The sequence below is a fragment of the Ursus arctos genome, unplaced genomic scaffold (genome assembly GCF_023065955.2).
Source record: "Ursus arctos isolate Adak ecotype North America unplaced genomic scaffold, UrsArc2.0 scaffold_5, whole genome shotgun sequence".
Taxonomy (NCBI): Eukaryota; Metazoa; Chordata; class Mammalia; order Carnivora; family Ursidae; genus Ursus; species Ursus arctos.
The window spans coordinates 65,222,809-65,250,476 of record NW_026623067.1 but is presented as its reverse complement, the minus strand read 5'-3'; the positions used below and the strand labels follow the sequence as shown (position 1 = coordinate 65,250,476).

General features: G+C 40.3%; 2 protein-coding genes across 2 annotated transcripts in view; one reads left to right on the top strand and one right to left on the bottom strand.

Annotated features, from left to right (window-relative positions):
• ATG10 (autophagy related 10) overlaps window positions 1-27,668 on the bottom strand; it is a 450,669-nt gene that overhangs the window by 35,466 nt on the left and 387,535 nt on the right. The window contains exons 14-16 of the mRNA XM_057307382.1: window positions 25,965-26,062; window positions 25,219-25,334; window positions 17,491-18,080 (exon numbers count right to left, since the gene is read on the bottom strand). Of these exons, the coding sequence (XP_057163365.1) occupies window positions 25,235-25,334; window positions 25,965-26,062 (198 nt within the window). The 3' untranslated portion in view covers window positions 17,491-18,080; window positions 25,219-25,234. Of the gene's footprint in view, window positions 18,081-25,218; window positions 25,335-25,964; window positions 26,063-27,668 lie in introns of the transcript that reaches the window.
• On the top strand, window positions 10,852-12,887 carry RPS23 (ribosomal protein S23). Its single transcript, XM_026498673.4, has 4 exons — window positions 10,852-10,956; window positions 11,431-11,590; window positions 12,465-12,585; window positions 12,695-12,887. Exons 1-4 carry the CDS (start codon window positions 10,953-10,955, stop codon window positions 12,839-12,841), a joined length of 432 nt encoding a protein of 143 aa, XP_026354458.1. The 5' UTR covers window positions 10,852-10,952; the 3' UTR covers window positions 12,842-12,887.

Here is a 27,668-nt window from a genome sequence, read left to right as displayed (position 1 = left end):
TTGATTTAAAAGTTAATTTTTCTTATTTTTGATTCCCCTTTGACTTCTTGGAACACAAACAATATACCAAATTAGTGGCATATATTTATGTTCCTGGTTCTCAAGCTAAACTGAGACAAAAGTCCTGCACTTTCATATAGTTGTCCATTAGACAAATATTCACCGCCATATGCTACATGCCAGGAATACAAGATGAAAAAGATCCAGTCCTCACCCCCATGAGGCTCCTGGCCCAGTGACGTGAAGAAACGTGAACACATAATTGCTGGGGTAAACACCTTAGGGATGTTTCACATAGCAATCTAGTGACCTCCACTGATATTGGCCACACCTCCGCTCCAAGCAATGGCTGAGGGGTAGAGGGAGGCAGTTATATAATAAAGAGACAAGAGATGAGACATAACTAACTCTTTTGAAGAGTTTGAAGTGGCTTTCCAATTCTTGATATTACTCTCTCAATGAGATCAGTATGTATCTCTTGCTACTGAAGTCTCTGACTTATCCCAGTGTCCTTCCAGAAACTTGGCTTTTGTTCTTAACACAGCCGGAAATGGGCTTCTGTTAGTTATAGTGCAGAAAACATTAAAAGGGTTTGCTAAGTACCAAACTTAGTGTGATAATTAGAGGCCTGGACTAGGAAGGGAGGTTTAAGTAGTAGGGAGAACCTAACAGACCTGGGTCCTAAGGAAGAAAAGGCCTCCAACACTCTCAAAAATACTTATTGGGAACATGCATGTCCCCACCTCAACAGAGACCGAGTTTTAATTCACTAAAGTAAAACTCATATTGAGAATGTGTTATTTTAATGTTGCCCTACAGTTTAGGCTATCATTTATAATAAATACAAAATAGATTCTTTGGAGAAAAATTAATCAGCACACTTAGTTTCAAAGACAGCATTGTATATAACTACCTGCTACAAATCCAAGATGTTGTCTGCTAAATAGTTAACATAAGTTTGGAAATTTTAACTTAAAACTTCCGTGAGTAAATTTTAATATTCATTGGAAATTTTAACTTAAAAAACCTATCCGAGTACATTTTAAATACTCATTGGCAAATGAACATTACATACTATGAAAAATGATACTCATAGTGGGGTTCTGGTTTAAGATGGTTATGTTCTAAGATCTTCAACTCATTTCCTCCCAGACATGCTGAGTATACCACTACATACGGAACAAGTCCCTATTAAAAAAAAACCTAAAGGCTGGCTGAGTGATGATTACACACCAGGCAAACGAGGAGAACATCAAATCAAAGTGTGTAGGAGAAGCTGGGACACCATCTCACCATAAACCTCACCCCAGGTGTGGTAACCCACACCTGGGGGGAAGGGGTGCGGGGGGGACTCAAACCCAGAGTTTCTTTCAGAGTAGTGAAGAGTTTGAATTCCACATTGGACATCTCAACCTTTAAGACACGTACTTGAGAGATGAGCTCCCAAAACATCCAATTTTGAAAACCAATGGGGTTCATTTTCGAAACCTACAAGACAGTAGAGATCTAAGAAATACCCCTTGGAGGGCTCTCTTGCTCAGACGGACTCACCCCAGGGCCCAGCTCAGAGGCAGCTGATCACATCCAGACTTAAAGTGAAGGAAGCTCCCCTGCTTGTATTAAAACCTTGACCTGAGGGTCAGGCACCTAATTTCACACACACATCTATGTATGTTTCTATGTTTGTTGTTGGAAGATGTTTAACTATGATGAATAAATGGATAAAGAAATTATGATATATTTTGGGGCGCCTGGGTGGCTCAGTCGCTGAGCGTCTGCCTTCAGCTCAGATCATGATCCCGAGGGTCCTGGGATCGAGCCCTGCGTCGGGCTCCCTGCTCAGCGGGAAGCCTGCTTCTCCCTCTCCCACTCCCCCTGCTTGTGTTCCCTCTCTCGCTGTGTCTCTCTCTGTCAGATAAATAAAATCTTTTAAAAAAAAAAGAAATTATGATATATTTATATGGAATATTATACACAATGGAATATTATTCAGCCATAAAAAAGAATGAAATCTTTCCATTTGCAGCAACAGGGATGGACCTCAAGGACATTAAGCAAGGTGAAATAAGTTAGAGAAAGACAAATGCCATATAATCTCTCTTGTATGCAGAATGTAAAAAAAACAAAACAAAAAAACCAAACTCATAGATCCAGAGAACAGACTGGTGGTTACAAGGGGCACAGGTAGTGGAGCATGGGAAAAATGGGTAAACTGTGTTTTTCTGTTTTTGTTTTGTTTTTCATTTAAATAAATTGAATAAACATTCCTTTAAAAATGAAAAATGACCATATCTATGAGATGGTTAAAGATTCATTCATTTGGGTTATCTTAATAATCAGTAATGATGCTAGAACCAACAGTGTTAAATCAGTGGAAAAATTACTCCTGTCTTTTTGTATCTATGTAAACCCAGAACCCCTCACTTTTTTTCTTCCTCTCTTCCTCTAGTTCCTCACTCCTTTTTCTCTCTTGCTCTTTCTTCTTTTAATTTAAGGGGAAAAGATCCTGTTTTACCTTATTTAAAGTCCTTTAAGCAATAAAGTTTTAGTGATATAAAAAAGTTTTAGGAGTTTTTATATTTATATTACAATAACTTACATATTATCACATGTAAATAATCTAGAAATAGTCTTAGTGAAATTTCACTTTACCGTGGAATGCAAAAGCTGAAAGACTGACTCCTGGCCACTCCCCATCAACTGAAGATCTGCTGGTCCTCACTGAACTCAGAGAGCACAGATCTGGCCCATCTACCAGATTCTTTAAACTTCTCCAGGGAATGAGATCCTAAAACTTAATATTCCATTGAGTGAAAGAAATTATCTTTCTTTTCCTAGTGAGAAAAATAATCTCTTATCATTCTTTACAAATCAAAGGTCCCTGCTGAAATAAAAGCCTATTTTCTTTTGTTTGGTTTTCAGCCAAGTTAGAGAATACCTGGAGAATAACTTTCAATATGCATATTAAAATGGTAACTCCCTTCCAGGAACTTCACAAAGGGCATCAAAGAACAGTGTTGTCAATTCCCCCTAGATCCTACACAGAGGTTTAATTACAATAATAAGATTTTAAAGACCAGGTCTGAATATTGTTAAGTTTATATGGTAAATTTCTTTAGTTCCACCTTGGAATAGATAGGAGAAGAAATATTCACTGCACCAAAAGTAGCTAGAACGAGAGGATAAGAAATCTCATTCATTTTGGATAAGGGAAAAATTGTGTTTAATAATTTAATCAGGTAAAACGAAGCACTTAACATTCATCACTAGTAGTTTTACAGAGCATGTAATCATCGGTCTTGTTCTTACTGCTTCTTCTTTCTCACTTAAAACTGTTATTTCAACTCGTCACATTTCCATAGCAACTAATACCTCAATTTTTATAGTTAAAACACTTGGAGTCATTTCTAACTATTCTAAATGCTCCAGTATAAATCGTCAACATTGTTAAAACACTTGGCTGTTCTTGCCAAAAAGCTAACCTCTCTCACGTGGTACAAAGAATCAGCATCATCCTTGACCTAAATCTCATTGACTGATCTAATTTATGACGACCAATCTTTTGTCTTAGTTAGGAGGGTGGGGGAACTCTGAGATAAGTCAAATAATAATACCTCTCTGCCCCACCTGAGTGCTAAACCAACTGAGAAATAAAACAAGGGGTAAGACAGGTGGAGACAAAAATACCACCCTCATTACTGTGAAAGGCCAAGAAGGCAGACAAAGCTTAGTGCCAGAGCAAAATGGATTGTAATTAAACCCCTCCCCACAGAAGATGGACAGGACTGCCTGTCCTGGCAGCAGTGGGCCCATCCCAGATGAAACAGGAAAGGTATACTCCATGAGGAGGCTGGGTCTCAAAAAGGAAAAAGAGCTGAACATACCCAGACTATTTTTCCTAATTTATCATAGATGTCATCCTTAGCTGCCACAGAATGGGTAAATTGGCAGAGAAATAAAGAGTTACACTAATTTAACTCCTTCTACTCAGAAGGAAATACTAGAAAACGGAAATACTTATTCTCCTTCTTACCCTACTTCTCCAAAATTTCAAGAATTACCAAACACAATTCTTTCATAAAGTGTCTATCAGTTATCATATACCTCTGGTAACTTACAGATATCATGTTGCAACTTATAATAAGAATACTGTTATCTTAAGAACTGTACCCTTTACTTTTACTTTGCTGGCTAGAAAATTATTTTCATTAATTTTGTGTCTTATTTACTTAACATTCATTAAAATTTTTTCTAAATTCCTTAAAAAATCAAGATTTTGCTTTTATAACTAATCCAGAAACGAACAAACATGTTCTGGTTAAGTAAGATAACTTCTTTAAGTTTCAAGTTCCTCTCTGTAAAATGGGGCTAATAATAGCACCTACCACACAGGTGTTGTTTTGAGGACTAAAAAAAATTCAGCACATGAAGTCTTATGCCTGGCACCTAAATAGCTCTCAAAACCTATTAGAGATGGTGGTGCTGGTGATGTCAATGATTTTGCTCTTCCCATCATGATCTAAGTCCAGATTATATTCGGAATTTTATGACATCTCATCTCCAATGACCTGTGCTATTGCATCAGTTCCTTCCTTGGATAAATCAAGTCCTCTCTTGCCCCTTCGTAGCACCCTTCCTTAGCAGGCACAGCAATATTTTAAAAATGTACATCAGATCAGGGCGCCTGGGTGGCTCAGTCAGCTAAGTGTGTGACTCTTGATTTGAGCTCAGATCATGAACCCAAGGTCATGAGATCAAGCCATGCATTGGGCTCCCTGCTCAGTGGGGAGTATGCTTCTCTCCCACTCTCTCCCTGTCCCTCTGCCCCTCCCCCTGCTCCCTGCTCCTACACATGCTCTCCCTCTCTCTCTTAAAATAAATCAATCAATCTTAAAAAATGTAGATCAGATCTTGTCATTCTCTTACTTGTAGCCCTCCAATGGCTTCTCATCATATTCAGAATAAAGTGCAAACTCCTTATCCTGGCCTACATGTTGCACTTGAGCTGGCCCTGTCCAAGTCTCTAACTTCACCTTCCTCCATTTTCCTGCTGACTTGCTATGCTTCAGCCATGGCAGCCTTCTTTTTTTCCCTCTGAGTCCTAAACCTGATTCTTGTTTAGGGCCCTTTCAAGAAATTTAGGCCCAAGGTCAAAGAAAATTCCTTCTCTTTTCAGGCTTCATATTAAGTAATAAATGCTTTATCAGGAAATGAAAAACTCAAAGCTCCAAAAACAAAAATGAAATCCTTGTTTTTCCTTTCCTTAGCTATAGTAATCAAAATCCTTCATTCATAACACACTCTGACCACTGTTTTATGCCTTGTTTTTATAATAATATAATAACTAAAACTCACTACCTAAAATAAACCATAACCCAACATCCAACAATGATCCCCACTCCCCTCTTCCACCTCTCATCACTATTATCATCCTGAATACAGGATGCAGACCTGAACTGCACTATCAACCAGTATGGGCTAATTGACGTTTATAAAACATTCTTCCCAATATCAGCAGAAATATTTTCTTTTCGAGTATACATTCACCATGCGTGACTATATTCTGGGGTGTAAAGCAAACCTCAACAAAAATTTTTTAAAATAAAAGAAAAAGTCTGTTCTTAGACCATAATGGAATTAAACTAGAAATGAACAACACAGATATTTGGAAAGTCCCTAAATATTTGGAAATTAAGAAATACAATTCTAAATAATCTATTGTTCAAAGGGGAAGTTCGTAAATATTTTGAATTGAATTAAAACTAGAATTCAAGAATTAGAAAACTGAGCCTGGGTAGCTCAGTTAGCTAAGCATCTGACTTCAGCTGAGGTCATGACCTCAGGGTCCTGGATCAGTCGGGCTCCCTGATCAGCAGGGAGTCTGCTTGTCCCTCTCCCTCTGTCCTTCCTCCTGCTTGTGCTCTCTCTCTCTTTCAAATGAATGAATAAAATCTTGGGGAAAAAAAACAAAACTAGAATATCACATGCCAAAACTCATGGCATGCAGCTCAAGCAGTGCTTAGATATTTATACCATTAAATATACAGAAAAGAACAAAAGTCTCAAATCAATGACCTAAGCTTTCACTTTGAAAACCTGGAAAAAGAAGAGCAAATTTAAATCCAAAGCAAGCAGAAGAAAGTAAATAATACAGAAAAGACCGGTAATCAATAAAATTGAAAACAGAGAAATAGAGAAAATCAGTTAAAGCAAAAGCTGGTTCTCTGAACAGATAAACAAGAGAGGGAAGACACAACTTACCAGTATTAGGAATGGAAGATGAGACATCACTATGAATCTATAGATATTAAAAGGATTATAAAGAAATATTACATATAATTTTATGGCCATACCTTCGACAACTTAGACAAAATGGACACTTTCCTTGAAAGGTACACATTATCAAAACCCACTCAAGAATAAATAATCTATACGGTATTACATTTCCTAATGAAATTGAATTTATAGTTAAAAAACTCCCAACAACATATATAAACATTCATATATTCACGCATAATAGAATGTCTGAGCAGCTTTATGAAGCAATTATTAAAAGCAGAAGAGGGGCGCCTGTTAAGAATCCAACTCTTGATTTTGGCTCAGGTCCTGATGTTAGGGTTGTGAGATCAAGCCCTGTGTAGGGCTCCACATTGAGCATGGAGGTGCTTAAGATTCTCTCTCCCTCTGCCCCTCACTCTCTCATTCTCTCTCTAAAATAAATAAATATATCTTTAAAAAAATACCTCCCAGAAAACACTATAGTATAATAGTTATTCTGAATTCTGTCCCTAAGCAATACAGCCGAGTCCTTCCTTGTCCCTTACTGTAGGTAATGCAGTAATTCATTTCTTTTTATCCCGTTTAGAAGTACCTTTCTTTCCCTAGTTCATAAAGATATTCATCTTTGTTTTCTATCAAGAAATTAAAATTTTTGTTGTTGGCATGTAGGTTCTCAAACTGTCTGGAGTTGATTTTGTTTCTAGCCTGACATGGTGATCCAATTTACTTTGAGTAACTGGATTTTGTGCAGCTCCACCAATCCTCCCTTTACACACTGATCTGACATCTAATTCTGTTAGTTAATAGTATTCTACATTCATAAGTCTCTTGCTGGCCTCTTTATTCTATTCATTGGTCAGCATACCTTCTTCTGTACTAAAACTGCACCATCTTACCTAGCTTCATAGAAATTTCTCATATCTGGTAGGGCCAGGTCTTCAGAAGTGTTCTGACTATTCCTGGCTCTCTACTCCTCCAGCTTCAATCTCATGGTTCACTGCAACCTTCCCTTGCAATCACTCTCAACTCCCTTGCCCTTCTTCCATCACATTTACCTGACTAGATCCCACCGCCAGCCCTGTTAAAACGAACTCTCCACCTACCAAGTAATTATACTGAATGAATCTGAAGGATACACAAAATCATGCTGACTGATATAACTTTCTAACTACAGTGTCAAATGGGCCCTCAGAACTGTTCAACATCCCTATATTGTCTTGTCAAACTATCCTCATACACTTCTTGGTTAGGAGGCAAAACTCATATATTGAAACCTGCTCCCAGTGATGTTATTAGTAGCTGTAGGGAGTAGGCCTTTGGGAGATGGTTAGGTCAGAAGGGTGCAGTCCTCATGAATTGGGATTAGGACCCTTATAAAAAGACCCCAATATGTCAGTTATATCTCAATAAAACTGGAAAAAACAAATAAACAAATAAAATAGCACCCCCAAAGAGCTGACTTGGCCCTTCTGCTATTTGAGATTATAGCAAAGAGAGCGGTCTATGAACCAAGAAGTAAGCTCTCACCAGATACCAAATCTGCCAGCACCTTGATCGTGGACTTCTAACTCCAGAACGGCAAGAAATAAATTTCTGTTATTTATAAGTACCCGATCTACAGTATTTTGTTATAGTAGCATGAATGGACTGAGGCACTATCCCTCAGTAAAACGGGGATAATAAAAATATTCGCTTTCTAGTGTTGTAAGAATTAAATGAGTTACTAAATGTAAGGCACCTAAAACAGTATGTGGCACATAGTATTAAGTAATACTATTTAAATAGTGTTATTCTAGATGATTTCACACCCTATCTTCTCTCTTCCAACGTCTTTTCCCTACTCTTTCTCTGCACTGATGACCTTACTGAATTCATTAAGGAAAGAGCAATCAAAAGAGAAGTTCCACATCTCTCCATCAACAAATCTTCCAATTTACTTGTAGTTAGACCCCATACTCTGCCTTCTCTATTACTACAAATAAACTGTTATTATTCCTAAGAGCAATTCCTCCACTTGGGCACGCCTCCAGTCTCCTCAAGCACCTGTTTATGCAATTATCCCCTTCCTCTAATGAACTATCCATTTTTTCTTCTCTACTGGAACAATCCCCTACAAAAATGTCATAAAATCCACCATCTCAAACAAACTCATCCCAACACCACATCCTCCTCCTGATAGAACCTCTTTTCTCTGCAAATCATAGAAAAATTTCTTGCAGAAGTATGTCTGTAATTGCTGTCTACACTTCCTTCTTTCCCATATTCTCTTGGCTCTGACCCAATAAGGCTTCCATCTGTGCCACTGCATGGATCCCCGATTGACAAAGTCACCAATATCCTCTGCATTGCCAAATGCAAGACAATTCTCAGTCCTCATCTTACCCCCTTTTCACACTTGCTCACTTCTACTTCTCCATTTGGCGTTGATTAGAGTGCAACATTGGCAACCCCTCAGTCTATTTTGCTTCACCTGCCTCTTCTGTATCACTAAGTTTTGCTCAGGGCTCAGGTCTCCAACATTTCTCTCTTCTAACTACATTCATTCCCTAAGTGATCTTACTTAGGGCTATGGTTTTCAATACTGTCTATTCACTGATGACTCCCCTGAACTCCATATGCATATACCCAACTCCATATGCATATACCCAACTACCTACTTCCCATCTTTACCTGGATGTCAAATAGGATCTCAAAGTTACACATTCTTTACAGAACTCTTAATTTCCCCTTCTGAATCTGTTCCTCTCCCAGTATATTCCACTCAATAAATAACACCACAAGTCACCCAATTGCTCAGGTTGAAAACCCTAACTCCAACATCACAACCTACAGTCCTCCGCAAATTCTACTGGCTCAACCATTTCTTACCCAACCACTTTTTTCCACCTGACAGTCTAAGCCATCATTGTACATTTCAACTGGAGTATTTGTAACACCCTCTCAACTGGCCTCACAGATTCATCTCTTATTCTCCTCACAACAGCCAGAGTGATCCTATAAAAATATAAATCCTATCTTGTTGCTCCCCTGCTCAGAAGTTTCCAATGGCATTCAAACACACAAAGAGTAAACAAAGCCTTGAGCATGATTTACAGGCTCCATGTTTCCCTGTGCACCTCTCAGACCTCATCTAGTGCCACACTGGTCCTCACTCACTGAGCTCCCCACACCCTGATCCTCCAGTTCTGGAAAACTGCCAGCCCATTCTACTTACTGAGAATCCTTCTTCCTGAAAGCTCTACCCCATATACTACCCATTATTCTTGTCTAAATGACTCCCTCCCTTTAGGATCACAGCTCAAATGTAATCTCCACAGAGATGGCTTCTAAAACTACCCAATTCCACAGTAGCCACCCTCATCCCCAAGTCACTTCCACCTAACCAATTCTATATTCTCTATAACCCTTGTCATATTTAAAACTTTCCTCTTTATTTTTAAATATACTTCTATATGTTTTCTGCCTTTTTGCACCTAGAATATAAAAACAGATCTCTTTACACTCCTTAACTATTGTATCCTCAGAGCCTAGAACAATGCCTGGCACGAAGAAAACATTTTAAAAAATAGCTGTATAATTACCCAACATCCCAGAAATCTCAAATCTATTTCATTCTAAAGAGAAACCTCAGTTTAAAAAGTTATATGAGGGGCGCCTGGGTTGGCGCAGTCTTTAGGCGTCTGTCTTCGGCTCAGGGCGTGATCCCACCGTTCTGGGATCGAGCCCCACATCAGGCTCCTCTGCTGGGAGCCTGCTTCTTCCTCTCCCTCCCCCCCCCCCCCCCCCCCCCCGCTTCTGTTCCCTCTCTCGCTGGCTGTCTCTCTGTCAAATAAATAAATAAAATCTTAAAAAATAAATAAATAAAAAGTTATATGAGGAGCGCCTGGGTGGCTCAGTCGTTAAGCCTTCAGCTCAGAGGGTGATCCCAGCGTTTTAGGATCCAGCCCCACACTGGGCTCCTCCGCTGGGAGCCTGCTTCTTCCTCTGCCACTCCCCCTGCTTGTTTTCCCTCTCTCACTGGCTGTCTCTCTCTCTCTGTCAAATAAATAAATAAAAATTAAAAAAAAATAAAAATAAAAAGTTAAATAAATCGCCCAAGGTCACACAACCACCCCTAAGTAGCAGCTTTGGTTTTAAGGCTTGGTCTATCTCCCAATTACTACAACATATCCCTTCAGTAATTCTTTTTTTCAATTTACGATTTGGCTTGTGAGTAGGGTTTAAGGCTCAGCGGCGTTAACTTCCCAAACTACAAGGATAAGGGCTCCACTCTACCACACACAGACGACGACGAGTCCCCTCTCTTTACTCCGACTTAGCTCCAGTAAACCCCGCCTCTGTGGGTTTGCCAGGAGCGCCTGCGCCTCGCTCGAGTCTCATGCAAAGAATTCTGGGATTGGTAGTCCACATTTCTTCTGTCACTTAACATTGGCATAAAACGAAATAAACAACAATGCAAGTTAGGTAACACTGAATTTTACACAAAGTAAATAAGACACAGATTCTGGAAAGTGGTGCAAACTTGCCATTCTCAAACAAGGGGTGCCGGCTTCGGACGAGGCGCTACGCAGACAGCTGCATGGGTCCTTGGCTGGGCGGAGCTTATTCGCAGTGGCTTGTGGCTCCTTCCTGCTCCGCTTCCCTCTTTCGCTCAGGCCCGTGGTGCCGGCAGGATGGGTAAGCTGTTCGGGGTCGGGCTGAGGGGCCCGCAAGCCGAATTCGAGGGTTCGGGGTCGGGCGGGCGGATAGGAACAGAGCGGTGAGGTGGACGCCACCGAGAGGCCCAGTGGGGAAGGCCAGGGAAGCGCCGCTATCGCGGCACATGGCCCGGTGCGGCAGGGGCCCATGCGGCGTAGAGGCCGCAGACCTCGCCTGATCACGGACGTTGGGTGGCCCGTGTGCCCCAGAGCGTTGATGAGAGGGCTCATTCCTTTGGGAGAATGCACCCAAGGGAGTGAATTGGGTGCATTCACCCAGTGGAGCGCTTGTGTCCACGTTCTTGTTGGTTTGAGGGAAACTTGGAGGTTTGGACCATGTGCTAAGGTGTGATGAAAGAGCTTATCGGCTTGTAGTCCAGGTGAGGCTAGGGTCTTAGAAGATGTAAATATGACTGGGGTGTTTACAGAGAAGCTAATGGGATTCTATTTTTAGGCAAGTGTCGCGGTCTCCGTACTGCCAGGAAGCTCCGCAGCCACAGACGAGATCAGAAGTGGCATGATAAACAGTACAAGAAAGCTCATTTGGGCACAGCCCTGAAGGCCAACCCTTTTGGAGGCGCTTCCCATGCAAAAGGAATTGTTCTGGAAAAAGTGTAAGTGAAAGACCACGGTTTCTCTCTTCAAGAGAGGGAACTATGGTAACTCAAATACATTTAAAGAAGTGGTAATGTAAATTCTAGGTCTTTCTGTAGCAGTATTTGCTTGAAAGTTGGTAACGTGAGGGTTTGGAGGTTAGGTTACTAAGATTTTTAATCTCTTAACTTTAGCTTACAATGAATTGGGGTTGCTTTTAGGTGGGAAAAGTAACAGTAATGAAGTAAGGGACGTTACGAGCGCTTAAAGCATGTGGGAACTGTTCTAAGCAGTTGGCATCCATCAACTATTTAACCTTGGTAATCAGTCACATCTTTCTACTTGGGAAAACTAAGGTAAAGAGAAGTTTTTTGCCTGAGGTTACAAATCGTTAAGGCTCCAGTCAACTTACTAGCAGTCAGGATTTGAATCCAGGCTTTCTAGCTCCATTTCATTTTCTTTCTTTTTTTTTTTTTTACCCAAAGATTATATTTATTTGAGGGACAGCCAGCGAGAGAGGGAACACAAGCAGGGGGAGTGGGAGAGGAAGAAAGCTCCCAGCGGAGCAGGGAACCCAATGCGGGGCTTGATCCCAGGACCCTGGGATCACGCCCTGAGCCAAAGGCAGATGCTTAACGACTGAGCCACCCAGGCACCCCGTCTAGCTCCATTTCTTGGTAATATATTTTTTACAACTGGTAAAGGGGCCAGAGGTTTTCCCTGTTTATTGTGCCAGACTGAGGAAAAGCTTAGTTGATAAAATGAGTTTGCCAATTTAGGATTAGGCTGAAAAGGTGAAAACAGTATAATTTCTGATAAGTTGGATGCCTGACAAACTAAAAGGAATCTCTTCTCAGAAAGGCAGCTCACTGTGTTGTGCCATTTACGTTTTAGAGGGGTTGAAGCCAAGCAGCCAAATTCTGCCATCAGGAAGTGCGTCAGGGTCCAGCTGATCAAGAATGGCAAAAAAATCACAGCCTTCGTACCCAATGATGGTTGTTTGAATTTTATTGAGGTAAGTGTCTCTTGTTTCTGTGATGGTTTTTCCCAGTTTTTTATATGATGAATGGGTATTTTTAGTGATTGCCAGTGACACCAGAAGTAAACTGTTGATTTTATTCCAGGAAAACGATGAGGTTCTGGTTGCTGGATTTGGTCGCAAAGGCCATGCTGTTGGTGACATTCCTGGAGTTCGCTTTAAGGTTGTCAAAGTAGCCAATGTCTCTCTTTTGGCCTTATACAAAGGCAAGAAGGAAAGACCAAGATCATAAGTTTTGATGGTGAAAACATGACAATAAATTTTTCATAAACCAAAAATATGTTTTGTGTCTGTTTTCCTTACTGCAGAGATGCAATGTATACTGTACCATTTTAGGAGACTGGTAAGTCTCCTAAATACCATGAATACCATGGAACTACTGTTGGCAGCATTAATAAATGTGGGTTACTTGCTCTTTGATCAAAGCCTAGTGTTAGGTTATGTTTAGGGTCTTGTAAAATGGAAATTCTTTGGCTTTCCATTTTGCATAAGGTCAAGACCATGATCCTTTCTGTGGCACGGAGATCTGTGTTTTGTCTGGTCCTTGCCTGTTGCACCAATACTGACCTCTCCCCCTTGCTCAAACTTGCATTCCCTGTGCAGGTTCAGGAGGTATCTTGTGCCACCTGCTGCTTCCATCTCAGACGTCACTGATCCCCAGACATGTCACACTTGTGTTTATGCTTGCCACAAATGATTGTGTGATTTGGCTTTCCACGAGGATGGAGAAGGGCTGCCTTTTTTAATTGAAATGCAAAGTCTGACATACAACATTGTATAAACTTACGAGGTACATGTTAATTTGATACATTTATACTGGTAATAAGATGGGCTGTTCTTGGTTTCTATTCCAGGGCTTACTAGTATATGTAGTTGCACAGATACTGGTTAAATCATCCTCAAAGGCTGACCAGATGCTTTCGGATGGCCATAATGGACCCAACCCAGGATATCTCTGGGTCTTGTGCTAACCCCCTCCCCATCCCCTACTCCCTACCCTGGCCTGAACCACAAGAGGCTGCCAAGGGCCACAAGATTCCATCCCCAGGGTCAGCCAAGGTGCAGAGAGCTAGGAGGTGCTGCCTGGCCATGCAAGAGGGAGAAGGCTTGGGCAGGGCTAAAGGATGGGGTGGCACTGACACCCACCCACCCCTCTACAGGATGTCCTCTTTCCTGTGCTATTGAAACCTCAGTCAAACCTGTAGAACAGAACACACCTGGGAGTTAAGGCATCCTGTGACTGGCTTGCATGTGTCTGCTGGGTGCACCCTGGATGCCTCTCCTATAGCTAGCTAAGTGACGGACTGACCCAAATCCACCTCAGATGGCTCAAACCCCAAAGTTTTTTGAATCTGCCTCCTCCTTATAGCTCATTCTGCTTCCTGTGTATTCCTCTCACCCATCTCCCACTGCTTTGTGACAGAAACTGTCCCTTCTTGGACCCAGCATGAAGTGTGTGCCCCGCCCTGGGCTGTGCTTGACTGCACATGGAGGCTGTAGGGTCAGAGAAAATGAGACACCTTGGGTGCAAAGTTTAAGCAAAATCCCAGCAGATTTTTTTTTTTCCTATAGCAATAGAAAAGCTAATTCTAAAATTTATATGAAAAGGCAAAAGAACTAGAATAGCTAAAACAATACTGAAAATGAAAGGTAGAGGAATCACAAAACTTGGTTTTAAAACTTAATCTGTAGCTATAGTAATCAAGAGGGTGTGGTATTGAAGGAGGAACACAGATCAAAATAGAATCCATAAATAGGTAAGACCAACTGATTTTTGACAGATAAAAAAGCAATTCAATAGAGGAAACAGTTTTTATAATAAATAGTATCGACTTTCATTTGCAAAAAAAGAATGGGCCTCAACCTAAATCTCACACCTTATACAGAAATTAATTCAAAATGGATCATAGTATCTGAATAAAACGTAAAGCTGTAAAACTTGTGGAAGAAAACAATATCTTCATGACTTACAGTTAGGCGAAGAACTTTTAGACAATACACCAAAAGTATATTCCACAAACCAAAAACAAAAGGATATATTGGACTTTTAAAAAATTTTACTCCAAAAGATCTTAGGATGAAAATACAAACCACAGATTAGATAAAAACATTTGCAAATCACACGTCCAACAACAGACTTGTATCAAAAGTACATAAAGAGCTTTCTAATCTCAAAAGTAAGGGAACAAACAGTCCTGTTATAAAATACATGAATTTCCTTTGTTTCATTCTAGGAAGATAATCTGGTGGCAGGATTTGGTCATAATGGTCATGCTGTGGATAAAACTCCTGGAGTCTGTTTCAAGGTTGTCCAAGTAGCTAACGTTTCTTTATTGGCTTTGCACAGTCAAGAAAAGAGGCCAAGATTATAAATTACCATATTACGGGGCGCCTGGGTGGCTCAGTCGTTAAGCGTCTGCCTTCGGCTCAGGGCATGATCCCAGTGTTCTGGGATCGAGCCCCACATCAGGCTCCTCTGCTGGGAGCCTGCTTCTTCCTCTCCCACTCCCCCTGCTCGTCTCTCTCTCACTGGCTGTCTCTCTCACTGGCTGTCTCTGTGTCAAATAAATAAATAAAATCTTTAAAAATAATAATAATAAATTACCATATTACTATAAAATTTTCACTACCAGTAGCTTATATAATCTTTATTTTAGCCTAGAAAATCTGTTTAAATGGATCATTCAAGTATTAGCTCACATTTCTTAGGACATTATAGTAGGGGGATTGTCTTAGTAGGTTGTACTGAGCATTCTTAGTTTCCAGCACAATTCCTGTCCATATTATTTGGTAAAGTGATTTTATGTTAGTATGTGAAGAAGATAAGTGGATTTTAAACCTTATTATGAAAACGTGACCACAGAGGTTTTAGACCAAAGCATTACAACATTAAAATTGTATGTTTTGGGGCATAAATGGTCTCAGAAAGTCACTTTTAGAGTGACACATTTGAAGGGACTCATGAACACAGACAACTAACATGTTCGAAATGCAGTCACCACCTCATTCAGATTGTCACTCAAGCCTTTAGTATGTGTGTGTATCTTCAAAAATGAGGGGGCCCCTCACACCCAGATCCTTGGACCTTAAGTCAGACATAATAATGAGCCCCATCGAGATCACTTCCTTTAACACATTCTGCTTCCCAGACAACCTGACGCCTTCAAACAGCAATTCGAGTGCCAAGGAGAGCGGCTCCCTCAGGAGGGAGAGGAGGAAATCATGGCCCCCGATCACCCCTTCACAGCCTCCAGAGAAGTACTTTCCACAGGTCCTTACCAGTGATCTGCTTGATTATTTGTGGTAATAAGTTACTGACATGAATTCTGTTCTTTAATCTACTCACAACGAGTAGTTTTTGTTTCTTTTTTTTTAAGTCTAGCTTTCTAAAATCTCTTTTGCTATGGTTCATTAGAACAAGGGGTCAAGTTACTTGGCTGGGCTAAAAGTGTAGGACATATTGAACATACCCAGATTTTCAAATAAGTTTAGAGGATAATGAAAATATTAAGCTTCCTTACCTCTTTTACCAATCAGCTAATGTTTAAATCTGTACAATAGTGGGCAAAGGAAGCCACATGTTAAATAATATTTCAATCACAGCTGAGAACAGTTGAAACATTACTTGTTGAGACATGTTTTGTCCATTAACACCTGCTTTGGAAACAGTGATATGAAACAGATGATTTTATTATATCATTTCTTTCCCCATCAGATTTGTGAATTTATCCAAGTTTATGATAAGTCTTTATACTTTTTTCTATATAGTTTGACAGCTTCAGGTGCTGTTTTGTGTATATTTGCAGGTAAGTAGGACCACTTTCCCCCTCTTTAGGTTCCCAGTAGGTCCCATTTTTTTTCCCCAACCCTTTTAGCTCCATATGCAGTAATTTATTTTGTCCATTTTTTAATGTTTATAATTAGGCAGGTTTTTCTTCTGTCATTATACTCTTCTTTTTCTTGCCCATGACATAACATACATGCATGTGTGCCTCTGTGTGTGTGTGTGTGTGTGTGTGTGTACTAGAAGAAAGCCATTGTGAATGCAATTTATTGACCAAGATTCTTGATCTAGGGTTTGTGTCATAGATTTTCAAGGGTCTAGGAACCACCTGCAACTGTATGCAGAATTTCCTTTTTTCCTTTTTTTTTTTTTAAGAGTGCGTGCATATGCATACATGTGGTGGACGGTGAGGGGCAGAGTGAGAGGGAGAGAGAACCGTAAGCAAGCTCCACCGTGAGATCATGACCTGAGCCGAAATCAAGAGTAGGATGCTTAGCCAACTGAGCACTCAGGTGCCCCATGTATGCAGAATTTTCTGATAAATATCAGGGATGTGTGTGTGTATGCATACACAAACCCACATATATCACACACAATTTTTCTAAAAATAGGTTCTATATATTTTCAGGCTTTTAAAGGGGTTCCTTCACAAGAAACCAGCTATTGTTTAAATCTATACAACAGTGAGCAGACTTAGTTACATATTACATAATTGTTTTTAATCACAGTTGAGAACAGTCACAAGAAGTTGTCTATGGTTTGACATTGTTTATGAAATGTCTCCAATGTGGTGAGGATCTGTGGATGGGTCCAGTCTGCAGAACCTGCAAAATGTACATTTTGCATTCTGTTTTGGTGGTTTCAGCTGACCTAATTAAGGAACAGTGGGCCGTTTTTTTTTTGTTTGTTTGTTTTGTTTTGTTTTTGAGGTCTTCTTAAAGTACACTCAATTTTTTTATTTAAATTCCATTAGCCAACATAAAGTACATCATTAGGTTCAGATGTAATGTTCGGTAATTTATCAGTTGTGTATAACACCCAGTGCTCATCACCTTAATGCCCATCACCCAATACCCCATCCCCCCACCCACCTCCCCTCCAGCAACCCTCAGTTTGTTTCCTGTAGTTAAGAGTTTCTCATAGTTTTTCTGCCTCTCTGATGACTTCCCATTCAGTTTTCCCTCCCTTCCCCTATGATCCTCAGTGCTGTTTCTTATATTCCACATATGAGTGAAGCCATAGTATAACTGTCTTTCTCTAATTGACTTCTTTTACTCAGCATAATACCTTCCAGTTCCATCCACGTCAATGTAAATGGTAAATATTCATTCTTTCTGATAGCTGAGTAATATCCCATTGTATACATGGACCACATCTTCTTTCTCCATTCCTCTGTTGAAGGACATCTCAGCTACTTCCAGAGTCTGGCTATTGTGGAGATTGCTGCTCGGAACACTGGGGTGCAGGTGCCCCTTCGGATCACTACATTTGTATCTTTGGGGTAAATACCCAGTAGTGCAATTGCTAGTTGTAGGGTAGCTCTATTTTTAACTTCTTGCAGAGTGGCTGCACCAGCTTGCATTCCCAGTAGCAGTGTAAGAGGGTTCAACAGTGGGCCATTTTAGAGGAAAGTTCCCCAGTGTCACTGGCAAAGGCGTAATCCAAAAGAGGGTGCAAAGCTCCACCTCTGGAGAAGCAGCAGAGGACAAGAACCCAAAGATGTTTTAACATCTAAGACTGAAGTAAAATTTGTCAGAACAGATCAAATGAATAATATTTAGTATGCACCTGTAAAAGCAAATGACATAATGTCTGCAATTTTCTTTATAATATTTATGCAAATGTAAAGTTAAATGAAGCAAATATGGCAAAGATCTTGGTAGTTTACAGATTCTGATATATAAGTATGTGAGGGTTCATTATATTATTTTCTTTACTTTTGAGTATGTATAAGATTTTCCATAATATATTTTTTAAATTACATACATATCCTAATTGTTTAACTCTATGCTTTCTGTTTGTAATAGAACCAATATATGGACGGTCAGCTCTGATGGCAAAAAAACAGAGATATGGGGCAATAAAACAGACAATAAAGAAACTGGAAAGCTAACTCTAGCAGCATTGAGAAATGCATAGATATTGGGAAGAAACAAAGCTGAGAATCCGTGCAAGTTTTACCAAGACATGAAGAAAAAAATGATCAATTCCATAATAAAAGCAAAGGAAAAATAAAATTATTTTCAAAGATTTTAGGAAATGGTAAAATACAGTCTACTGCTGTGCATATAAATCAGTATTGCCTTACTGGGGAACAATTTAGTGACATGAATCGGAAGTCTTAAGACATTCCATATCCTTTGATCTGTTCATTTCCTTAGTAACAGTATAACCTAAAGAAACCAAATGTGAGCAAATGTCTCTGCACACGTTTCTTACTGCATGACATTCTGAAAGCTCTCTGAGAGAGGGGCTATGTCTACCTTACAGACCACTATCTCCCTAGCACATGTCCTGACCACGCAGCAGGCTGAGTGCTCAGTGAATGTATACTAATTAAACAGTGAAGAATTAGAAACAACCTAAAAGTCCAACAATAGGAGAATTAGTTGGGACATTGTGATATAGAAGATTACTTGTCATTTTAAGTTGTTTTTTGAAAGAACCACGTGACATGGGAAAATGCTGCCAATATAACATTAAGTGGGAAAAATCATAATGTAAAACCATATGCGGAATGCTCTAATTAAATATGTTTAAACTAGTATGAAGAAATACAAAAATTTAACTGCCGTTATCCACGGGTGATTTACACTTAAGCACATTTAAAATTTTCTCCTTCAAATGTTTCTTTGGCTTCCAAGTTATGAGGACTAAAATCTTTTCTAAAAATGAATTTTAGTTTCACAGTCTATGGCTAGATAACTGTAGCATTACAAAAAAAGCCAATATCTTTGATTTCTTCCAAGTTCCTACTCTCCACTTTCCGAGGTAACCTCTCTTACAAATTTGGTGTGTGTCCTTCTAGATCATTTTTAATGTTTTCACATACATATACTGTATACGTACTATAGAAAATGTGTGGTATTGGTGTATTTTTTATATAAATAGTGTTAAATTGCATGCATATTTATCATCTAGTTTCTGTTTTCTGTTTTAACTCAACAATCTATTTATGAGAACTGCCTATTTGGAGATCGAATGGAGATCGAATTCATTCCTCTTAACTGCCATGTGGCATCACATTTGATTTAGCCATTTCCCTATTAATAAGCAGGTAAGGGCCTGGCTCTTCGCTCTGAATCTATTGAAGAAAGGGGTGGAGGAGACCACGTCCCACTCCACCGCTGTGTCAGGGAAAAGAAGTCTTAAAGGAAAGAGTGGGTCACAGTTCTCGAAAGAGGAAAGCAGGTCCAGTTCCTGGTGCCTGCAGAAAGATCATGAGATCTTTCCCTGTGCTCAGTATTCAGCTACATATACAAACATCCCACAAAGATTTAGTGAGTATTACCACGTGCCAGGCATCACGCTAAACCCTGAAGATCTGGCATGCATGTGTAAATAACAATGCACCAAAGGCTGTAGATAATCTTGAACTATGATTTCCCGGTTAATCTATCAGGGTATGCTTAGTTAAATGTTTGCCTCACTTGTATCAGTGATTTCTGGGTATTTGAAAAGCTTCCAAGAAATCCAAGAAACCATAATGCAGCCATAGGCTTTTTTAATTCTCATGTGAAGTATATTTCAGTATAGGAAAAAAATGTGAGTTTCCAGTTTGTTTTTAATAATTTACAAATGGGACTTGGTGATCACTACAGGATACTTGCAATTGGGCTCTTTTACCACTAGGTGTTGCTATTGACAACACAAAAGTTAAAAGCAAGGCTTTCACATTACAGTACTGCTTGAAAGAACACTACAGCATTTAAGAATAAAAATGTGAAAGCACTTTCACAGACAAGCCTTATAAAAGGACCTATATGCATATTTAAGTATCTCAGTGTCATGGGCACAATAGTAGTTAAGTACTGCCTATACCCTTCTAGAACAACCCTCAGCAACTTAATAGTCAGCAGTATAAGGGGGGAATCAAAGAGTCTTAGAATAGGAAGGGAGCTTATTTGTCCATCAGTTTTCAAATCCCTGTTCCCTGGAATTAGAAGTACATTCACATCACCACCTAGTATGCACATGTGCAAATACGTGCATATATATCTGAGAAAAAAGTTTCAGAAAACAATAATATCCTTACTATGTGCTTTTCCCCCATGTATTTGTAAAATAATAGAACATACACATATTGGTCTCTGCCCTCTGCTCCCAGCTCCTGGTACAGAGCTCCTAAAAACCTTATAATTTCCTAAGTGATAAGACATGAGGGGCATCTCCTCAATATCTGGCCTTTGATTCTGGTTCCTGACACAGAGCTCCTCAATCCCTTGGAATTTCCTGGGTGATGGGAGTGTCTTTTGTTCTAAGCAGGTGACTCTTGGTGGGCTCTTGAATAGCTTTCAGGATGGGGGCTGGTCACCAGAAAGACCTAGCTCTGATTAGAAGCTTGGGACTTTCAGCCCTGTCCCCCATCCTCCGGGAAGGGGGAGGGGGGCTTAGAAGTAGAGTTAACGACCATCCATACCTATGTCATACCTATGACAGTTCCATAAAATCCCCAAAGTACGAGGTTCAGAGAGCTTCCAGGCTGGTGAACACATCTACATGGCAGGAGGCCGGCGCATCCCAACTCCGTGGGGACAGAAGCTCCTGTACTTGGGACTCTCTGGATCTTGCCCTATGTAGCTCTTCATCTGGGTATTCACCTGTATTCTTTATCATATCTTCTGTTATATAATAAACTGGTTAAACATAAGTGTTTCCCTAAATGCTATGAGCCATTCTAGCAAATTAATGAACCCATGGAGGGGGTCATAGTAACCCTGGTTTATAGTTGGTCAGACTTGTGGCTGACCACTTAAAGTGGTGCAGTCTTGTGGGACTTAAGTCTTAACTTACAGGATTTGATCCTAACTCCAGATTGATAGTGTCAGAACTGAACTGAATTGTAGGACCCCAGCTGGTACTGCAGAATTGTTTGTTGTGTAAAAAACCCACACATCTAGAGTCAGAAGTGTTGTGAATGTAGTAGTATGAGAGTAAAGAAGACACACAGGGAGTGTTTTCCTAGACATATTCTATTTCATAAAAATATATATATAGGTCATAAACTAGTAATTGGATTTTACTTGATCTAATACACTTTCTTCCATTTAATACATTAGGAGAGGCTCAGAGAGGTGGAGTGACTTGCCCCAGGTAACACAGTCAGGTCTCAGGCTTTTCAGGACACTGGCAGGTTCTGTTTTGGAAGGCCCTGGGCAAAAATTGAAAAATGTCTTTGGCATACTCCCAGCCCTTTCTGCACTCCTACCTTCTAAAGCCTGTGGGCCAGAACCTGCTGGTGAAAAAACTAAGTGTAAGTGTGATTAGTTATATGCAATAGTCATTTTAAAAATACGGGATCTTTCTAAAATGCAAATGTGATCACTTCACCTCCTCTACTTGAATTCCCTCAATGGCTCTTTCTGGTTTTCAGACCAAATAGAAATTATCGGTGTGGCAATCGCCCTCCTCCAGACCCGGCCCCACTCCTGTTAGCCAACCTCACTCTTGACCACTTCCCCATGCATCTTCAAGGTCTTTCCTGCATTCCTGACCTGGCTAAATCCTAAGTTTTTCACAAGTCCGCTCACATTCCTTTTCTACAAAACTTCCCGGGCACTTGCTTTGCACACCTTTGCCACAGCACACATTGTTCTGTCCCTGAATCTTCTTGTCTGTCTTTTCCACTGGACTGGGGCATTCTTATGAGCCAGGGTCATGTCTTTCTGCTTATCATCCCTGTCTAGGGCTCAGTATGTAAGAGGAACTCAATAGGTATCTGCAGGAGTGAATATTTGCATATTCTTACTCTCACATTTTAATCGTAAAAAAACCCCCAACTCACTGGAATATCAGCTCTCTGAATTATGTAGGAGCTGGCTGTGACAATGCAGACCTCCATTTTCTCATATCTTGAGAGTATGAAGAAGAACTATACCTATCTCAGAAAAAATGGATGCAAAAACCCAGTTTTAACTTCCTTTTTTTCTCTTTATTCTAATACATCTGTGTTAGGAGGATGGTTAGTTTTGTTTTTTTAACTCCCAGTCTGTAAGCTAATACCAAATGGTCAACACAGCCTCTCGCCCACCCACTCGAATCCCTGGACTGGGAGCCTTCCCTGGATCACTTACGAGGGGCAGATAGCAACTTTTCTGTGCATGCCACCTTAAAACATACAAAAAATAAATAAATAAATAAATAAATAAATAAATAAATAAAGTGGGTCAGTAAGTTACTTACTATCCATCATTAAGGAGGGGAAGAAATCAGAATGAAAGGGAGACAATTAAATGCTAATACGACTAATTATAGTAAGTAATGAAGAGACAGGTTGACCAGTGGTGGCTGTGGCGGTCAGAAATGGCTTTGTGAGAGTGAATTATATAGAGTAGCTTGGGAATTGAGGAGAAAGATGGAGAAGGAAGCATTTCCAGATGGGAACCAGCATGAACAACAGTCAGATAAGGACGTGGGGCCTATGTGTGTTGGGAGGAATCAGGCCTGAAATGAGGTGGGAGGCAGAAGATGTGCTGGCGCTGGGCATGGGCAGAGGGGCCAATTATCCCTCATTCCTCTTTCTCCATGTGACATTGCACTAGGTATGAAGCACATTCAGGTTGACTCACCATACTGATCTCTCCCCTGCTCTTGTTAGGTGAGTGGGATGGATAGTAAGGGACTCTTTAAACATAGAAATGGTAAAAGACTGAAGAAGATTAGGAAAATCAGCCCAAGTCACACAGCCAGCAGCTAACCAAACTCACAGTCCAGATCTCTACACTTCTATTTCACAGACCTGAGAATTGCATTTGCTCTCACAAATCACACAGCCGAGGACCAAAGAGGTGAAGTTAGGATTTCCAAGGTTACACAAAAGCAGAGTTTCGGATACTGGTTGGAAGCAGCTTTCACCAGCCTTATTTCTGATGGAAGGGGTTTTGCATTATATTAACTGGAGAAGAAACCCAGAGGGAAAATCCTCATATTGCAGAGTAAGAACTGTTACTTTGAGAAAACAAAATATTTTCTAATGTTTTCTAACTGTTGGGATAACAGTCTGTTATATAGCTGCATTCTTGAAAATGGAAATTTTTATCAACCAAAAATTAATTTTTTTAAGTGAAAAATATTCTGAAAAGAAATAGAGCAGCCTGAGGAGAGAGATCTAACTGAGGAGGGAGGTCTCTAGAACCTGTAACAGCTTTTTGGAACTTTTTCTTGCTACTGATGGATTTTAAGGTCTTCATCAATCAGAGGAAAAAAAAAAAAAAACTAACTTAAAAACAATAACACCAACACCAACAAAAAACCTACACGCTGTCCCTACAGTGATTGACTACTATCACCTCAGAATCTGTTAGCAGAGGATAACTATTATTTCCAGACAAGTACATCATCCAGATGACACATTATTATAATTTATTTAGGGTTTTTTTACCCTAGAAATGACATGGTCTGAGAAATGACTTGCTGAGAAATCTGTGTTTACATTAGGGAGAGTGGGGGGGAAAATCCCTGCAGAAGTTGAAAAGATGTTAAGTGGTAAATACCAAAATGCCCAGCAAGCATGTAAGCAGGCTCTCATCCCAGCATGAATATGTGCAGCTCAGCATTTTAAAATTTACTTTCAGCTTTTCTAGCAGTTTGAATTAACCCGTTCTCTACTTCTGCTCCCCGTGTGAGAGCTCAGCCCCGAACCTACAGACCAAAAGTGCGGGCACAGTCTTCTGCCATCGGCCAGCAGATAATCCCCTCTTCCTGACTGCTTCCTCCAAGCGGGATGCCTCGTGAACACACATCTCCTGGATATTCGCAACCACCAGGAGGCTCAGGGCAATGCCCAGACAAATGTTAAGAAGTGAGTCCAGCTTGTTGGAGCTATACACAGAATTGGAAAAGGCCTGTTGGGAGACCCAAAATAATACAAATAAATACCACACTAAAGGTACATCCAGACCAGAGGTTCTCCAAAAGCACCCCAGAGAGGCTGTTCCAGGAGGTAGACCCCAGCATTTGTCATCATAAAAGATCCTCAGGTGACCCTAAAGGACATCCCTCATCGACAGACACTAATCCAGATTCTCTAAGAGACAATTACACTTTTTTGTCTTGCCCCTGGCAAGATAAAATGAAAAACAAAGCAAGCAACTCCAAACCAACAATTCTTCCAGATTAGGGATAGAGCATATCAGACATTTGCTTCCAATGGAAAAATAAATCCATGTCAAAATCTTGGTGAGTTGAACTATTGCACAGTATTTGTCCTATTAAAACCAGGGCTGGCCAGGTACACTTTTGGTGTTCTTCATGCCACAATTTCTAGGTACTTTGGCTCAATAGAAGAAAGTGAAGAACAAGAACAAAACAAAAGCTAAGAGGATAAAAGAAGGTTAACTGAACAGTTAAGACTTATTTCAAGAATAACAATTCTGAAATAAAGTCATCCACTCCTGTAGTTGGGGGAGTGTTGTTATAGCAAAGTCCAATGCTTCCTAAATGCTTGGGCACTGGTTGGTTGGAAACCTAAACAAACAGTTCATATTCAGCCTATTAAAGATGAAAGAGGACTTAATATTTGATGGGGCCAGTAGGGACCCCAAGTGCAACAGAGACAACAGGATCTTTATAATACCAGAACATTCAGTGCAGGCTTTCCTTTTTACCTTGTCAATTGACATTTCATTCATCCTGAGAGGTTGTTCTGGCATAACTCAGCGGTAGATTTAGCCCAACAACTGGCCCTACAATGCTCAGCCATGACGTGATATAGTTGACACTCCTAGGAAACAAGTGAAAATACAGGCAATTCTAATGTTGGATGAGTGGTAGAAAATCATTACCAACAGAAGAGACAAGCTGTCTTCATAGGTGTGTGCCCACCACATGGAATCCCAGCATTTCCAACTGTCAACCCCATTGTCTGACAAGGACTTGAGATCCAAAGAGACTGAGGTAGGTAAAGGGGGAGTCAAGGCATTGAGGCTCCTGACTCCTCTTGATGATTCCAATTTGACACTTAAAATTTACAGCATTTGCTAAGGTAGCAGAGTGTAGTGGTTAAGAACATGGCTCTGAGGCAAAAATGCCTGGGTTCAAATCCCAGTTCCACCACTTAACAAGTTGTGTGAACTTGGCCAAGTCATTTAACCCCTCTGTGCTTTAGCTTTCTCCTCTGTAAACTGGGTAAAATAATGGAACTTAGCTCATGGGGTGTTACAAAAATCCCATGTATTAATATATCTAAAATACTTAGAACAGTGCCCAGCACACAGTAAAAATCAATAACTGTTAGCCATTACTATTATTACAAAAAATATTTCTTTTTTAGCTTAGCTTTTAGAGTCACATAAAAAGATTTACACTTTTAAAATAAGAGTAAAAGCCAATGTATCTTGATGGTGTTTCTTACCTATTGATTTTTCGAGAATTCTTTAACAGAGGAGTCATGAATTCATTCGTCTTGCAGGGATGAAGTACAAAAAAGGGCTGCCCAAGTATTGGATGCTCCTGTAAAAATCGGAGTTGGTCCGGGATTGCCAGTGTGAATTACTTTGAAAAAGTTAAAACACACAATCTGGTTTGTTAAAATAAAAGTTTGTTTTAAATTCCAAGTTACCAAATTAAGATACAGATCAGTTTCCGTTTTGAAATATAATTCATAATCCAAACATGAGAAAAAGCTGGAGAGGAGGAGTTATGAATCGATAAAGCAGTACAATCAAGGAGAGGAGGGCACACGGTTTTGTTTACACAATACGAACTGTAGATCAATTTTATCAGGTCCTCCGAACTCTTTGTCAACTAGCATTTTTCTCTGGCTTATAAATTATTCTCCAGTTTTTCCTCAAGGATGTGTGCGAAGCCCAGAAACCTGACCATTTGAAGAACATATTTCATTCACCTCTTTGCAAGGGCACCAAAATCTTTTGCACATTTTTTTACAGAAACTTTGCCAACATGTGGATTGTTTCAAGCCTGACTGCGGTGCCAACAGGCACATGTTCGATGGGTAGAATGGCAGGGGGACAAGGCAGGAGAATGGCCTGCATTATTTAAATTGTTGTATTTCTGTCCGTCTGTCTCTCTTCCTGTGTCCCTCTGTTTATCTGTTTTTATCTTTCTGTCTTTCCCAAGCTTACAGGGCTGTTTCTGGAAGTCAAAAGCCCATTCGATGGAACTCCACTGCCTTTATAAGAGAATGACTGCATAGAAGTACAGGTCAGACAGCTGCCCGGGTCGGGATATGCACATCATTTGGCAAACAATGGGGAGCCCTAGGAGGTTTCCACGTAGTGAGTGATCTCGCACAAATTGTACCGATGCAAAAGCAATTATTGACAATAAATTTATTGATCGTTTACATTGTGGAATCGCCATTATGCCAAAGACTGCACCTGAAACACTGCCATGGTCTAAATGTTTGCGTCTCCCCAAATTCATATGTTGAAATCCTAATGCCCAAGGTGATGGCCTTACAGGAGGTGGGGCCTTTGGGAGGTGGTTAGGTCAGGAGGTTGGAGCCCTCAGGAATGGGATTAAGGACCTTATAAAACAAATCCCCAAAAGCTAGCTCACCCCTTTCTGCCACATGAGGACATAACTACAAGTGTGAGACCTGGAAGAGGGTCCTCATGAGAACAGCATGGCACCCCGAGCTCAGACCGCAGAATTGTGAGAACTGTGTTGTCAATAAACTACCCAGCCCGTGGTATTTTGTTAGAGCTGCCCAAGCAGTGTAAGACAAATACCTACAGAGATCGCGCAGGTGACCTGAACGAGCGAGGTCACTTAAATACACCAGCAGGTGACAGGGACGTGGGGGACTGGAGGGTGCTCCCAGCCAAGGTTATGCTTGCTACCCTGCTCCAGCCAATTGTGCCATGTGGGGATGCAGGTTCCATGTGCCAGGTCTTCCCATTTGTCAAAATAGCCTAGGGATCCAGATTTTTATGTAAAACCTCCTAAATTTAAATTTTGGCACTTAAAAAAAAAAAAACACATAGACTGGGCCAAATAAAACAAGCTTGTTGGCTGGATTTGGAAGAGGGGCCTAGCTTCTTCTCTTGGCTGCTTCTCCCCTTCTCAGCCAGTCCAAGGAGGAGCTGAACTCAGA

What these genes read in the sequence shown, in the direction of transcription:
- RPS23 (XM_026498673.4), top strand. An exon ending in GGAATTGTTCTGGAAAAAGT is followed by an intron (nt 11,591 to 12,464) that starts GTAAGTGAAAGA and finishes TTTACGTTTTAG; the next exon opens with AGGGGTTGAAGCCAAGCAGC. An exon ending in GTTGTTTGAATTTTATTGAG is followed by an intron (nt 12,586 to 12,694) that starts GTAAGTGTCTCT and finishes ATTTTATTCCAG; the next exon opens with GAAAACGATGAGGTTCTGGT.